At 43.2% G+C, this 13,388-nt stretch overlaps 1 protein-coding gene and 1 non-coding gene across 3 annotated transcripts in view; both read right to left on the bottom strand.

Moving 5' to 3' along the window:
• Window positions 1-2,294: 2,294 nt before the first annotated feature.
• Window positions 2,295-13,388, bottom strand: part of LOC126213604 (mucin-1-like) — a 329,890-nt gene continuing 318,796 nt past the window's right edge. The window contains exon 15 of one of the 2 annotated variants that reach the window (XM_049941458.1): window positions 2,295-4,273. In XM_049941458.1, the coding sequence (XP_049797415.1) occupies window positions 4,089-4,273 (185 nt within the window). In that variant the 3' untranslated portion in view covers window positions 2,295-4,088. The remainder of the gene's footprint in view (window positions 4,274-13,388) is intronic. The other variant, XM_049941459.1, reaches the window with a different exon arrangement.
• Trnat-cgu (transfer RNA threonine (anticodon CGU)) lies at window positions 5,769-5,843 on the bottom strand. The gene has a single exon. It is a non-coding gene; the product is annotated as a tRNA-Thr (tRNA).

Below are 13,388 nucleotides of genomic sequence, written 5' to 3'. Positions count from 1 at the left end.
ATTTGCAGATGTCCTGACAATACTCAGCACCAATAGACTAGAAGCACAAGAAGTACTGGAATACTTACATGAAGTCTCTGCGAAACCAGATCTATAGATGTCGTATGAGAAGACGCATTGCATGGAAAGGAAGAACAGCAACAACCTAGCCATGTACACAAAATGGAAAAATTCAAATATCTTGGGAAATAAATACAACTAGGAGGATCAAACAAGACCTCCAAAGTACAAAAAACAGAAAAACTTCAGAAAGCATACAAACTGACACGGACGCTCTACAGTAAAAGAAGTATTTCAAGAGAGGCTAAACTCAGGCACTACAGTAAAGTTGTACTAGCAAAAGCACCCTGCACTTCAGAAACGACCACAGTCGGAGCATCAGGAATCACAGACAGAAAAAATAGAACGTAAAATAGTCAGAAAATTTTTTTGGAGCAGTACACGGATGAAGCGAACAATCAAAGAATTATATGAAGACACAGACGGGCTCACAGAAATGACCAGCAAACACCGACTAACATTATATGGGCACATACATAGAATGAACAGCAACAGACTCACAAAGGGGATTTTTGATGTAGTAAACAGTACAATAAAAAAAACCAATTGGGGTCAAGACCTAAAACAGAGACCTAAATGAGAGAGAAAGATTCAGAAACAAAATCATGAACACGAAATTTGGAGTAAAAGAAAGGAAGGAAACAAGCAAAATATGGACCGAGCAAAGGAATCAGGAACACAGCCAAAGAATGAAGAGGTTTTGGGAAGAAGGAAAGAGGAAGAAAGCAAAAAGAAACAAAGGAATAATCAAAGCTAATAACTGTCCTCGAGGCAAAAATGTGTAATACTAATAATAAATAATGAAACAGTTTTTATAAAAATTACTATGGAAATATCTAGCAAAAATGAATCAAATGATTAATTACAAGCACTTGCCGAGAATAAGCTGCGAATAAAGAATATACTGTAGTGGGATTTTATCAAGAAGTTACAACAAGCAAAAAGGGAGGAAATGTGCTTTACATAATATCTGCAAAACATAATGTTGCATACAGTGCCTTCTGCCAGTAAAGAAGTACAGAGTCAGTAAAAGAAAGGGAGAAACAACGGTTCTGAAATGGAAATGAACGAACGGAACATGAACTAAAGCATCATACAGTTGCGAGAAGTGGTTTAAAGGGGTTAAAGAACCTTTTGTTCCGTAACAGTACCTGTTCCAGTAAGATGACGCGTTCGTTACTGAACATATGTCTGAAGACCTCAAGTTCCAACCTTTCTTCTCTCTGTGTAGAATCGTCAATTCGTCTAATCCTTTTGGATTGTGCCCCAATATTAGTAAACGCTCAGAGAAAGTATAATTACGAACATTAGTACCTTCCTTCTTTAGCAATTGTTCATTATCTTAAAGTCACTACCAATTTGTCCGATATGAAACACCGGGAAATCACCCCCAAGTAACTCTATAGGCTCCTGAGCTACGTAAAGGTTCATTTTAAGTTTTTAAATTACAGATTAATTTTTTTCTAAAGTGTTATTCGTGGAAAAGCGCAGCCATATTTTTAACTACTATACGTTGCATCAAAAATGGTTCAAATGGCTCTAAGCACTATGGGACTGAGGTCATCAGTCCCCTAGACTTAGAACTACTTAAACCTAACTAACCTAAGGATAACACACACATCCATGCCAGAGGCAGGATTTGAACCTGCGACCGTAGCAACAGCGTGGTTCCGGACTGAAGCGCCTAGAACCGTTCGGCCACAGCGGCCGGCAGACGTTGCATCTTATACGATACATTACATAAGTAAGGTACTGAAATACATTTTCCTCTATCAAAATCTTCATTCAGATCGTCACCTATAGTAGTGATTCATTTGTAAGTTTTCGCTTCGATATTTTTTTCCATCGTTATTAAAGGCCTCAGTTTTGATTAAATTAATTTCTTTCTTTAGTTTTACTGGTGATATTGGTGCAACTATAGGGTGATGAATAGCTGGATGAAAAAAATTCGTGACTGAGGATGTGTTGAATCTGATCAATATTCATTGCCTTACAGAAGATATTAAAACTGTGTTATTATTATTATTATTATATTATTGTTATTGTTATGTACTCACCATGGACTTCACATGCTGTATTGTACACTCATTATGGATGTCTGGTTAGATGTAAGAGTAGGCATTAAGACATTTATGTTGCCATATAAAATATATAAGTAAACATGTGTTTGCAAAATGCCCAATTATGGATGAAAGATTTGCATAACATTTAGAGGAGAATGTAAAGAGACAAAGTAAGTTGTAATAATATGTTTTATTCCTCTCAATCAATTCAATGCATCAAGTGTGGAAATACAATATGTACAAAAATAATGAGGAGAGGGAGACAATAAAAAACAAACAATAAGAAGAGTCTTGGCACTTTCACACTGGCAGCTCAGGGTAGGGCTGCACACTCACAAGTAAAACGAACACCAGCCAGTGGATGGTGCTAGTACTAGTAGCAAAAACTATAATAGTAATAGTAATAATAGGGGTCCCAGTAACGAGGGAGGGGGACGGGATAGTGGCTCATCAGGAGGAATAGTACGGGCACCTGCGTGTCCCTCATAGCCACGGTCCAAGGAGAACCGCAGTGGGATGCAGTGGTGCCTCATCTGGGAGTATGTGTGTGTGTGTGCGTGTGTGTGTGTGTGTGTGTGTGTGTGTGTGTGTGTGTCCATCAGGCTCATTTCAGGGCTGAGGTAATGGCAGGGAGAGTCGGGTTGTGCAGGCTGAAAAGTAAAGATTTTGCTAGAGGAAGGACTATGGTCATGACACAAATTCGTCAAGTGTACCAGTAAACATCGGGATTAAAATCAGGTGAGCGGTCTAATTTTACATCAGTCACTTCAAGAGTGAGAGTTGTGTATTTTCTGAGTCCTTCTCCTGTCACGATTTTAAGCCTCCAGTAGAAATAACTGGCAGTACTATTCCCAGCTGACCACACCAGTCCTCTGAAGGGAACAGCACTGTGAGACTGTGTCGATGTCCTCAACGCCCCCTGCCACGCCAAATTCTATATATCGTCTGCGAAGACCAGTATACTTATTTACAGTTTGAGTTAGTAAATCGGGCAGAGCAGAAAGCATCTGCACGTTTCGGCAGTTTGAGATCATAAGAGCTAGTGCTTGTTTGCATTTTGCGCCTTTCATTCACGTATAAGGGTTGCGTATTTCGAGAAAGATGATGGGTTTAAATGTGGAGTGAGGCCAGCACTAGCTCCATGGTTTTATCCCATTTGAACCCCATCTCAGAGTCAAGGTTGTGCCATTTGTTTTTTACAAGTGAAGCTGGACGTTGTTTTGGGATATTGTGTGATAGAAAAATTTGGTAAATAAGAAGCTAAAACTATGCCCAGATGGAGTTCAACTTTCAAGATTATGAAATTGGTTGTAATATGTTGAGGAGGACCAATGAACTGATAAGAGACGCCATCACTGTCTGTAAAAAGAATGAGTCAATTGGAGTCGTTTGGATGTAGAAGGAATTTAATAAAGTTTGATGAAGTATGAAGGTGCTGGTTTGGCAATTCATCAGATCTGCTGTGGCTGCACATGGAAGATAGATATATTCAACTTTCTCTCATTATTGACTTGAGATTTCTGTAGACACCACCGCAGATGTGTTCGACACAATCTGCTAGATATTCTACCTGGTCTGTGGAAGATAAGGAGGTTGGGAAGCATAGGATAGTGCCATCTGGCGTGTTTCTTCGAGAGAAACTTATAAAGTGTTTGGAGACAAGTCTGCTTTGTGTAGTCGGTCCACCTCAACGTTCGTAACAAAATTGTGATCATCGCCTTTGGGACACCGGTCGAGTTGCGACGTCTGCTACTGACTCGTGTGTAGGTCTGGTGGGTGGAGAGACCCCCACAGTAGGAGGAGCATGTGGGAAATTTGGCAGGGTTAGGCGGCGGATTGGAGGGGGTCGGCTAGGTGCTGGGAGGGGGGGGGGCTATGGGAAGGAGGAGGGGGGGGGGAATCGTCGGGGTCGTCTGTGAGACGTGCGACTGTGGCTCCTCGCGGCGAGATGAGACAGCTGGACGCCTAGGCCGTAGCTGCTGCTGTCTGTGGCTGGGGGCGGCGAACCAGCGGCCGGCGCTTGGCGAGGAGGCGGCTCAGGCCGGAGGCGGGCGTCGTGGGGGCGGGCTCTGCCGCGGGGGCGGCGCTGTCCGCCGACTCGGGGGCGGCGGGGGCGGGCGGCTCCTCGCTGGCCGACTTCTCTGCTGACTCTGTAACGACACGTACAGGACTGTGTTATTGTTGTTGTGGTCTTCAGGCCACAGACTGCTTTGATGCAGCCATCCATGATACTCTATCCTGTGAAAGCCTCTTCATCTCTGGTTAACTACTGCAACCTATATCTATCTGAACATCCTTACTGTGTTCATCTCTTGTTCTCCCTCTACGATTTTCACCTCCACACTCTTCCCTCCCTACCTACCAATCCCTTCTGTTAATCAGGTTTTGCGACAAATTTCTTTGCTCCCCAATTCTGTTCTGAGCCTCCTCAATAGTTACACGATCTACCCACCTAACCTTCAGCATTCTTCTGCAGTACCACATTTCAAAAACTTCTCTTTTTGTCTAAAATGTTTGTTAACCATCACGGCGCTACAGTCTATACAAATACTTTCAGAAATGACTTCCTAACACTTAAATCTACACACGACGTTAGCAAATTTCTCTTCCTAAGAAACTCTTTTTCTTGTCATTGCCAGTCTACATTTTATGTCCTGTCTAATTCAGCCATCATCAGTTATTTTGCTGCCGAAAGAGCAAAACTCGTCTACTGTCTCATTTCCTAATCTAACTCGCTCAGCATCACCTGATTTAATTGAGCTACATTCCATTATCCTCGTTTTGCTTTTGTTGATGTTCATCTTATATCCCCCTTTCAAGATAATTTCAATTCCGTTCAGCTGCTCTTCCAAGTCCTCTTCTGCCTCTGACAGAATTACAATATCATCGGCAAACCTCAAAGTTTTTATTACTTTTCCCTGAACATTGATTCCTACTCAAAAATTTTTCTTTGGTTTCCTTTACTGCATGTTCAATGTACAGACTGAATAACATCGGGGATAGGCTGAAACCCCTCCCACTCCCAAACACTGCTTCCTCTCGCTTCTCATAAGTGCCCTCTGGTTTCTGTACAGAACATAAACAGCCTTTTTGCTCCCTGTATTTTAGCCCTGCACCTTCAGAATTTCAAAGTCAGTAATCCAGTCAACACTGTTAAAAGCTTTCTCTAATTCTACAAATGCCACAAACGTAGGTTTGCCTTTCCTTGACCTATCTTCAAAGAGAAGTCGTAGGCCCAGGCTTTCGTCGCGTGTTCCCATATTGCTCCGTAATCCAACCTGGTTAACTCAACTGAGTTAAGTGCGCTGAAACGCAGCGTAATGTATCGATGCTGATGGAGTTACAGGGGTGCAGTGGCATGAAATGATACTGGCAGGAACCATTGAGGCATATGGAACACCAAGAAGGAGTTGTTAGCCGTGTTCCTACATCTGAAAGGTGATGGCTACTTAAATTCAGTCCCCTAAGCTATTGTGAGGATGTAAATCACATTTTCTCTGAATAACATTGTAATGGTGGTGAGCGTTCAGTAGCTTTAAGATTGGACATGAATTGATCTTACTCAATAATGGAATGATAATTAAAGCGAGACCCTAAACTGTCGACAGGCATTGATATACATCAACGGGGACAGCTGAAAATGTGTGCCCCGACTGGGACTCGAACCCAGGATCTCCTGCTTACGTGGCAGACACTCTATCCATCTGAGCCACCGAGGGCACAGAGGATAGAGCGACTGCAGGGATTTATCCCTTGCGCGCTCCCCGTGAGACCGACAGTCCCAGCTTATTGTCCGCACACTACATTCGTAGTGCCCCTGCCCATTACACTCATTACTCGCGGCAGGCAATCTTACCGAGTCCCGTAAGAGTTCGGGGAATGCGTGTGCATCCAGCACAGAAGTAGGTCAATGGCCAGTTAGCCTCAACTATATGAAGATGGTGTCTGTTCTTTTGGACATGTCCGAAAGAGCAGATACCATCTTCGTATCATTTAGTCAAGAATGCCTTAAAAGTGGCAAAGACGTCATTATCAACACCCCACTGAGTTTCAAAGAGGTTATAACGGCCCCCTGCCTTAATATGATGAAAATTAAGTTTTATGTTAGTAAATAAAATGTGACACGCTTTTGGAGAATATAACTTCTCATCAAAACATTTCAAAGATGTTCGCAGGGTGGTCGTCACACCGCTCAATAATACTGTTTCAAAGATAAAGTTTATGGCTCTTCACTTTTGTTGTCTAGGGTATCATACAGTGTGAGTCACCAAACGTTACCGCTGGATATATTTCGTAAACTACATCAAATACTGACGAATCGATTCCACAGACCGAACGTGAGGAGAGGGGCTAGTGTAATTGGTTAATACAAAGCATAAAAAATGCACGGAAGTATGTTTTTTAACACAAACCTACGTTTTTTTAAATGGAACCACGTTAGTTTTGTTAGCACATCTGAACATATTAACAAATACGTAATCAGTGCCGTTTGTTGCATTGTAAAATGTTAATTACATCCGGAGATATCGTAACCTAAAGTTGACGCTTGAAACCTCCGACGGGCGTTTCATAGGACGTGGAGGACGCATAAATTGGCCAGCCCGTTCTCCTGATCTTACACCTCTGGACTTCTTTCTGTGGGGTACGTTAAAGCAGAATGTGTACCGTGATGTGCCTACAACCCCAACGTATTGTGGCAGCCTGCGGCGACATTACACCAGATGTACTGCGGCGTGTACGACATTCATTACGCCAGAGATTGCAATTGTGTCAGCAAATGATGGCCACCACATTGAACATCTATTGGCCTGACATGTCGGGACACACTCTATTCCACTTCGTAATTGAAAACGGAAACCACGTGTGTACGTCTACCTCACCCCTCATGGTAATGTACATGTGCGTCAGTGAAAAAGACCAATAAAAAGGTGTTAGCATGTGGACGTAATGTGCTGTTCCAGTCTCTTCTGTACCTAAGGTCCATCACCGTTCCCTTTGGATCCCTACGGAATTCGGTGCTCTCCGATACACACGATCGAACAGCGGAGGAGTGGTACTCAAGCGTCAATTTTACGTTACAATATCTCCGGATGTAATTAACATTTTACAATGCAACAAACGGCACTGATTACGTATTTGTTTATATGTTCAGATGTGCTAACAAAACTAACGTGGTTCCATTTAAAAAAACGTAGGTTTGTGTTAAAAATACTTCCGTGCATTTTTTTATGGTTTGTATTAACCAATTACACTTGCCCCTCTCCTCACGTTCGGTCTGTGGAATCGATTCGTCAGTATTTGATGTGGTTTACGAAATATATCCAGCGGTAATGTTGGGTGACTCACCCTGTATATTTATAAGAGGTCCGAATTTTTAAAAAAGGTCATCACGCGTTTTTATTCCTCTTTAAAAAACACACGTAAAGTTTACGTGGCATCTCTGACATAACAGTTACATCTTGTGCATCAACCTCTTTGGTTCTGCGATCCACACATTTTTACATACAATGGAATTATCCATAGAGTAAATATCTCTGGAGTGAGCATTCACATGCGCAGACCAGATTTTGTGTTGTCAACATACATTGCCGGCCTGGTCACGTGTTCTCGGGACGTCGTGTGTTTGTCCGTATAGCGCCCTGTATATTTAGAATGTCACTACATCCCTAGTACAGACGGATTCTTTTCGTACGTGTCGTGGATTATTTATAAATGTCGCGCAGACATTTTAACAGTATCCATTTGATACCGGGAATAAACCAGCTACGTAACTTTTAAGGGCAAGTGATATTACATTTTGCTTCTTTGCGATAGGTGTCACAGTTCAGATGCACACGATTTTTGGTAGTTTTCGGTATGATACGGCACTTTATAGTATTACAGAGCCTGACGTATATTTATGCAGTGATAGTGTTGCAAAACGACTTGACAGTACGCTAGTACTTTTGCAAGTGTCCGAAAAACACCGAATTTGCCACACATTAGCGATTATATCCCTGCTTATTCGTCCTTTTTTTCTGCTATTTCTGCGGATTTATTTTCTCGTTTTTGCGACCTAACGCACAATTTTTCTTACTGTTGACACTTTTAAGTATTTATTTAACGCATTTTACGTACTTGGTCCCAGTTCATTAAATAAATAGTAGACTCAGTAATCTAAATATATAATCGACAAGTCACTGATTAAGCTTTTGTACGAGCTGTAATATCTATTATATAGTCATGAAATCGTAGAAAAATAGGTCTACAGAATCAAGCCTTAATTATAAAGCGTCTCGAAATTTTTAAACATATACAGTGTCTCTTACTAAATGGCTGGTTCAAATGCCTCTGAGCACTATGCGACTTAACTTCTGAGGTCATCAGTCGCCTAGAACTAACCTAACTAACCTAAGGACATCACATACATCCATGCCCGAGGCAGGATTCGAACCTGCGGCCGTAGCGGTCGCTCGTCTCCAGACTGAAGCGCCTAGAACCGCATGGCGCCTCCGGCCGGCTATGAGTCTCTTACTAATATGATAACCATAATTAGAGCTACATGGTATGTACCAATGAAAAGTTACTATCCCTCCTTTCACATATTTTTCTTTACATCCGTACCAACAAGAGTAATTCACTATCGCTATTACACTATCAACAAACGGTGAAACACAGCAAAAACTCTTGATATCATAAACTTCAAACGCTGCAGAAAGCACACATGCACAGCGAAGTCCCGAAAACACGTGACAATCCTGGTTTAATGTTGACAACAGGCGCAGCACTCAATGCTCACTCCAGAGATATTTACTCTATGGAATTATCCGGCACTAAAAACACTGACCGACGTGACTTTCACAACTACACTGAGCCAACTGCCTGCCGGTCTTTGACAGTGCTCGTATTTATAACCTTCCAAAGAGATCAACAAATTATTTTTTTTAGAGTTAGTTAAACTGTTATTAAATTAATTATTTACACGAAATAGTTACGAATGATTCTGGTGCTCACAAGGGAACCTCCCCATCGCACCCCCCTCAGATTTAGTTATAAGTTGGCGCAGTGGATAGGCCTTGAACAACTGAACACAGATCAATCGAGAAAACAGGAAGAAGTTGTGTGGAACTACGAAAAAAATAAGTAAAATATACAAACTGAGTAGTCCATGCGGAACATAAGCAACATCGAGGAGAATGTGGGCTCAGGAGCGTCGTGGTCCCGTGGTTAGCGTGAGTAGCTGCGGAACGAGAGGTCCTTGGTTCAGGTCTTCCCTCGACTGAAAATTTTACTTTCTTTATTTACGCAAAGTTATGATCTGTCCGTTCGTTCATTGACGTCTCTGTTCACTGCAATAAGTTTAGTGTCTGTGTTTTGCGACCGCATCGCAAAACCGTGCGATTAGTAGACGAAAGGACGTGCCTCTCCAATGGAAACCGAAAACATTTGATCGCAAGGTCATAGGTCAACCGATTCCTCCACAGGAAAACACGTCTGATATATTCTATACGACACTGGTGACGGCGTGTGCGTCACATGACAGGAATATGTTGTCGGCCCACCTAACTTGTACACTTAACGAGTGGGTAAAAAGATTTTCTACCTTGCCCGATTTAGGTTTTCTTGTGGATGTGATAATCACTCCCAAAAAAGTGATGAAAACATAAGAGTTTGGCACATAAACTGAAAATAAAAAATTAAACATGTCCCTCGAGGGAAGACTTGAATCTAGGACCTCTTGTTCCGTAGCGGCTCTCGCTAACCACGGGACCACGGCGCTCCTTGGCACTCATTGTCCTTGATGTTACGTATCTTGCACATGGACTACTCAGTTTGTATATTTTACTAATTTTTTTCATTGTTCCACACAACTTCTTCCTGTTTTCTCGATTGATCTGTGTTCAGTTTTTCAAGGCCTATCCACTGTGCCAACTTATAACTAAATCTGAGGGGGGTGCGATGGGGAGGTTCCCTTGTCAGGTGTTTAGATTAAAAACATAAATGGTGCATTTTACAAATAATTACAAGTGACAACCAAGTGAAATAGCTGGATTACAAGGTGTTGAATATGATCTTTCTCATTTGCATAATATTGGGGTTAAAAAGTGCAAACCTGTAAATTACGTGAGTATACAGAACAAAAGTATTATTAAACTTATTTGTTTTTCATACTAAGTGTAGTGAATAATCAGGTTTTCCTGGCCAAATTTTATAACGAGCAATTTCGTAGTCACATATGTTGACACTTTGAATAAGCCTATGTGAGCAAAACATAACAGTTCCTACTGAAATATTCGTGTTAAATCAGTTTAAATAAATGTACCTTGTTTTTTCAATCTCTTTTGGATCGAAATATTAGATATTAAAGACATTGAAAAACATTGCATTATAATTGCACTCATACGAAATTTAACTAATTTGAGTTTAATTTACTGAGAAATCGTAATTTATCCTCAGTATCGTATACTTCCATACTTCTTTTCCCTCCTATCGGGATCATTACAAGGTCATGTGATAGGGCTACGAGAAGCTGGGTGTTCCTTCTGCGATACTGCAGAACGTCTTGGCAGGAATGTATCGCTGTATATGAATGCTGGCAGCGGTGGTCGCGAGAATGTACGGTCGCATGAAGACTGGGCTCCAGACGGGCACGTAGCACTACCGGGAGGGAAGACCATCGTTCTCGGCCTACGGCGCTAACGAGTCATGCTGCATCTGCAGCAGCAATCTGAGCAGCAGTTGGCGCCACAGTGGCAGAAAGGACTGTTACAAATTGCTTACTTCCAGGACAGCTCCTAACCACACGCCCTGACCACAAAATATCTCTATTTCCTGTTTCAGTAGTGCCAAGCGAGAGGTCATGGAGGGCAGAGTGGAGGTCTGTTATGTTTTGCGATGACAGCTGGTACTGCCTCGGTGCCAGCGATGGCCGTGTGGTGGTTAGGAGGAGGCAAGTTGAGGGCCTGCAGCCATCCTGCCTGTGTGTTGGGGCGCGAATTCGTGTGACAGCAGGAGTACTCTCGTTGTTATCCTACACACTCTGACTCCTCCAAGACTAAACTTAAATTTGCTGATCCGACCTGTTGTGCTGCCATTCATTAACAGCATTCCGGGAGGAGTTTTCCAACAGGATAACACTTACTCGCCTACCGCCATTGTAGCCCACCTGCCTGTGTGTTGGGGTGCGATTTCGTATGACAGCAGGAGTACTTTCGTTATTATCCTACACACCCTGACTCCTCCAAGACTGAACTTAAATTTGCTGATCCGACCTGTTGTGCTGCCATTCATTAACAGCATTCCAGGAGAAGTTTTCCAACAGGATAACACTTACTCGCCTACCGCCATTGTAGCCCACCTGCCTGTGTGTTGGGGTGCGATTTCGTATGACAGTGGGAGTACTCTCGTTGTTATCCTACACACCCTGACACCTCCAAGACTGAACTTAAATTTGCTGATTCGACCTGTTGTGCCGCCATTCATTAACGGCGTTCCGGGGGGTGTTTTCCAACAGGATAACGCTCGCTCACCTACCGCCATTGTAGCCTACCTGCTCATGTGTTGGAGTGCGATTTTGTATGACACCAGGAGCACTCTCCTTGCTATCTTACACACCCTGACTCCTCCAAGACTAAACTTAAATTTGCTGATTCGACCTGTTGAGCTGCCATTCATTAACGGCGTTCCGGGGGGTGTTTTCCAACAGGACAACGCTCGATCACCTACCGCCGTTGCAGCCCATCTACCTGTGTGTTGGGGCGCGATTTCGTATGACAGCAGGAGCACTCTCGTTGTTATCCTACACACCCTGACTCCTCCAAGACTAAACTTAAATTTGATGATTCGACCAGTCGTGCCGCCATTCATTAACGGCGTTCCGGGGGGTGTTTTCCAACAGGATAACGATCTATCACCTACCGCCATTGTAGCCCACCTGCCCGTGTGTTGGGGCGCGATTTCGTATGACAGCAGGAGTACTCTCGTTGTTAGCTTACACACCCTGACTCCTCCAAGACTAAACTTAAATTTGCTGATCCGACCTGTTGTGCTGCCATTCATTAACAGCATTCCGGGAGGAGTTTTCCAACAGGATAACACTTACTCGCCTACCGCCATTGTCGCCAACCTGCCTGTGTGTTGGGGTGCGATTTCGTATGACAGCAGGAGTACTCTCGTTGTTATCCTACACACCCTGACACCTCCAAGACTGAACTTAAATTTGCTGATTCGACCTGTTGTGCCGCCATTCATTAACGGCGTTCCGGGGGGTGTTTTCCAACAGAATAACGCTCGCTCACCTACCGCCATTGTAGCCTACCTGCTCATGTGTTGGAGTACGATTTTGTATGACACCAGGAGCACTCTCCTTGCTATCTTACACATCCTGACTCCTCCAAGACTAAACTTAAATTTGCTGATTCGACCTGTTGAGCTGCCATTCATTAACGGCGTTCCGGGGGGTGTTTTCCAACAGGACAACGCTCGATCACCTACCGCCGTTGCAGCCCATCTACCTGTGTGTTGGGGCGCGATTTCGTATGACAGCAGGAGCACTCTCGTTGTTATCCTACACACCCTGACTCCTCCAAGACTGAACTTAAATTTGATGATTCGACCTGTCGTGCCGCCATTCATTAACGGCGTTCCGGGGGGTGTTTTCCAACAGGATAACGATCTATCACCTACCGCCATTGTAGCCCACCTGCCCGTGTGTTGGGGCGCGATTTCGTATGACAGCAGGAGTACTCTCGTTCTTAGCCTACACACCCTGACTCCTCCAAGACTGAACTTAAATTCGCTGATTCGACCTGTTGTGCTACCATTCATTAACGGCGTTCCGGGGGGTGTTTTCCAACTGGATAACGCTCGCTCACCTACCGCCGTTCTAGCCCAGCACGGTTTATACAGTGTAGAGACGTTGGCTAGGCCTGCTAGATGACCAGATCTGTCTCCAGTCGAGCACATACGGGACATCATCGGACAACTCCTGCTTCATCGACAAACTGCATTAACAGTCCCTAAATTCATTGACCAAGTGCAACAGGCATGGAACTCCATGCCAGAAACTGACATCTGGCACCTCTACAACCGAATGCATGCTCGCATTCAACAGTCTTGTGGTTACACAGGTTATTAATTTCACAATTGTGATGACTTGTCTGGTGTACATTAATTTGTGATTTTGAGGGTTAATGACTTAATTATGTCACCTAGACAAATGCATTCCCGAAATTTCATTACTGAACATTAATTATTTTTTGCTGTTGCTATTTATACTCAGTCACT

The sequence above is a fragment of the Schistocerca nitens genome, chromosome 11 (genome assembly GCF_023898315.1).
Source record: "Schistocerca nitens isolate TAMUIC-IGC-003100 chromosome 11, iqSchNite1.1, whole genome shotgun sequence".
Lineage (NCBI taxonomy): Eukaryota > Metazoa > Arthropoda > Insecta > Orthoptera > Acrididae > Schistocerca > Schistocerca nitens.
The sequence above is the reverse complement of the archived record's forward strand: the minus strand, read 5'-3'. Positions and strand labels throughout refer to the sequence as shown.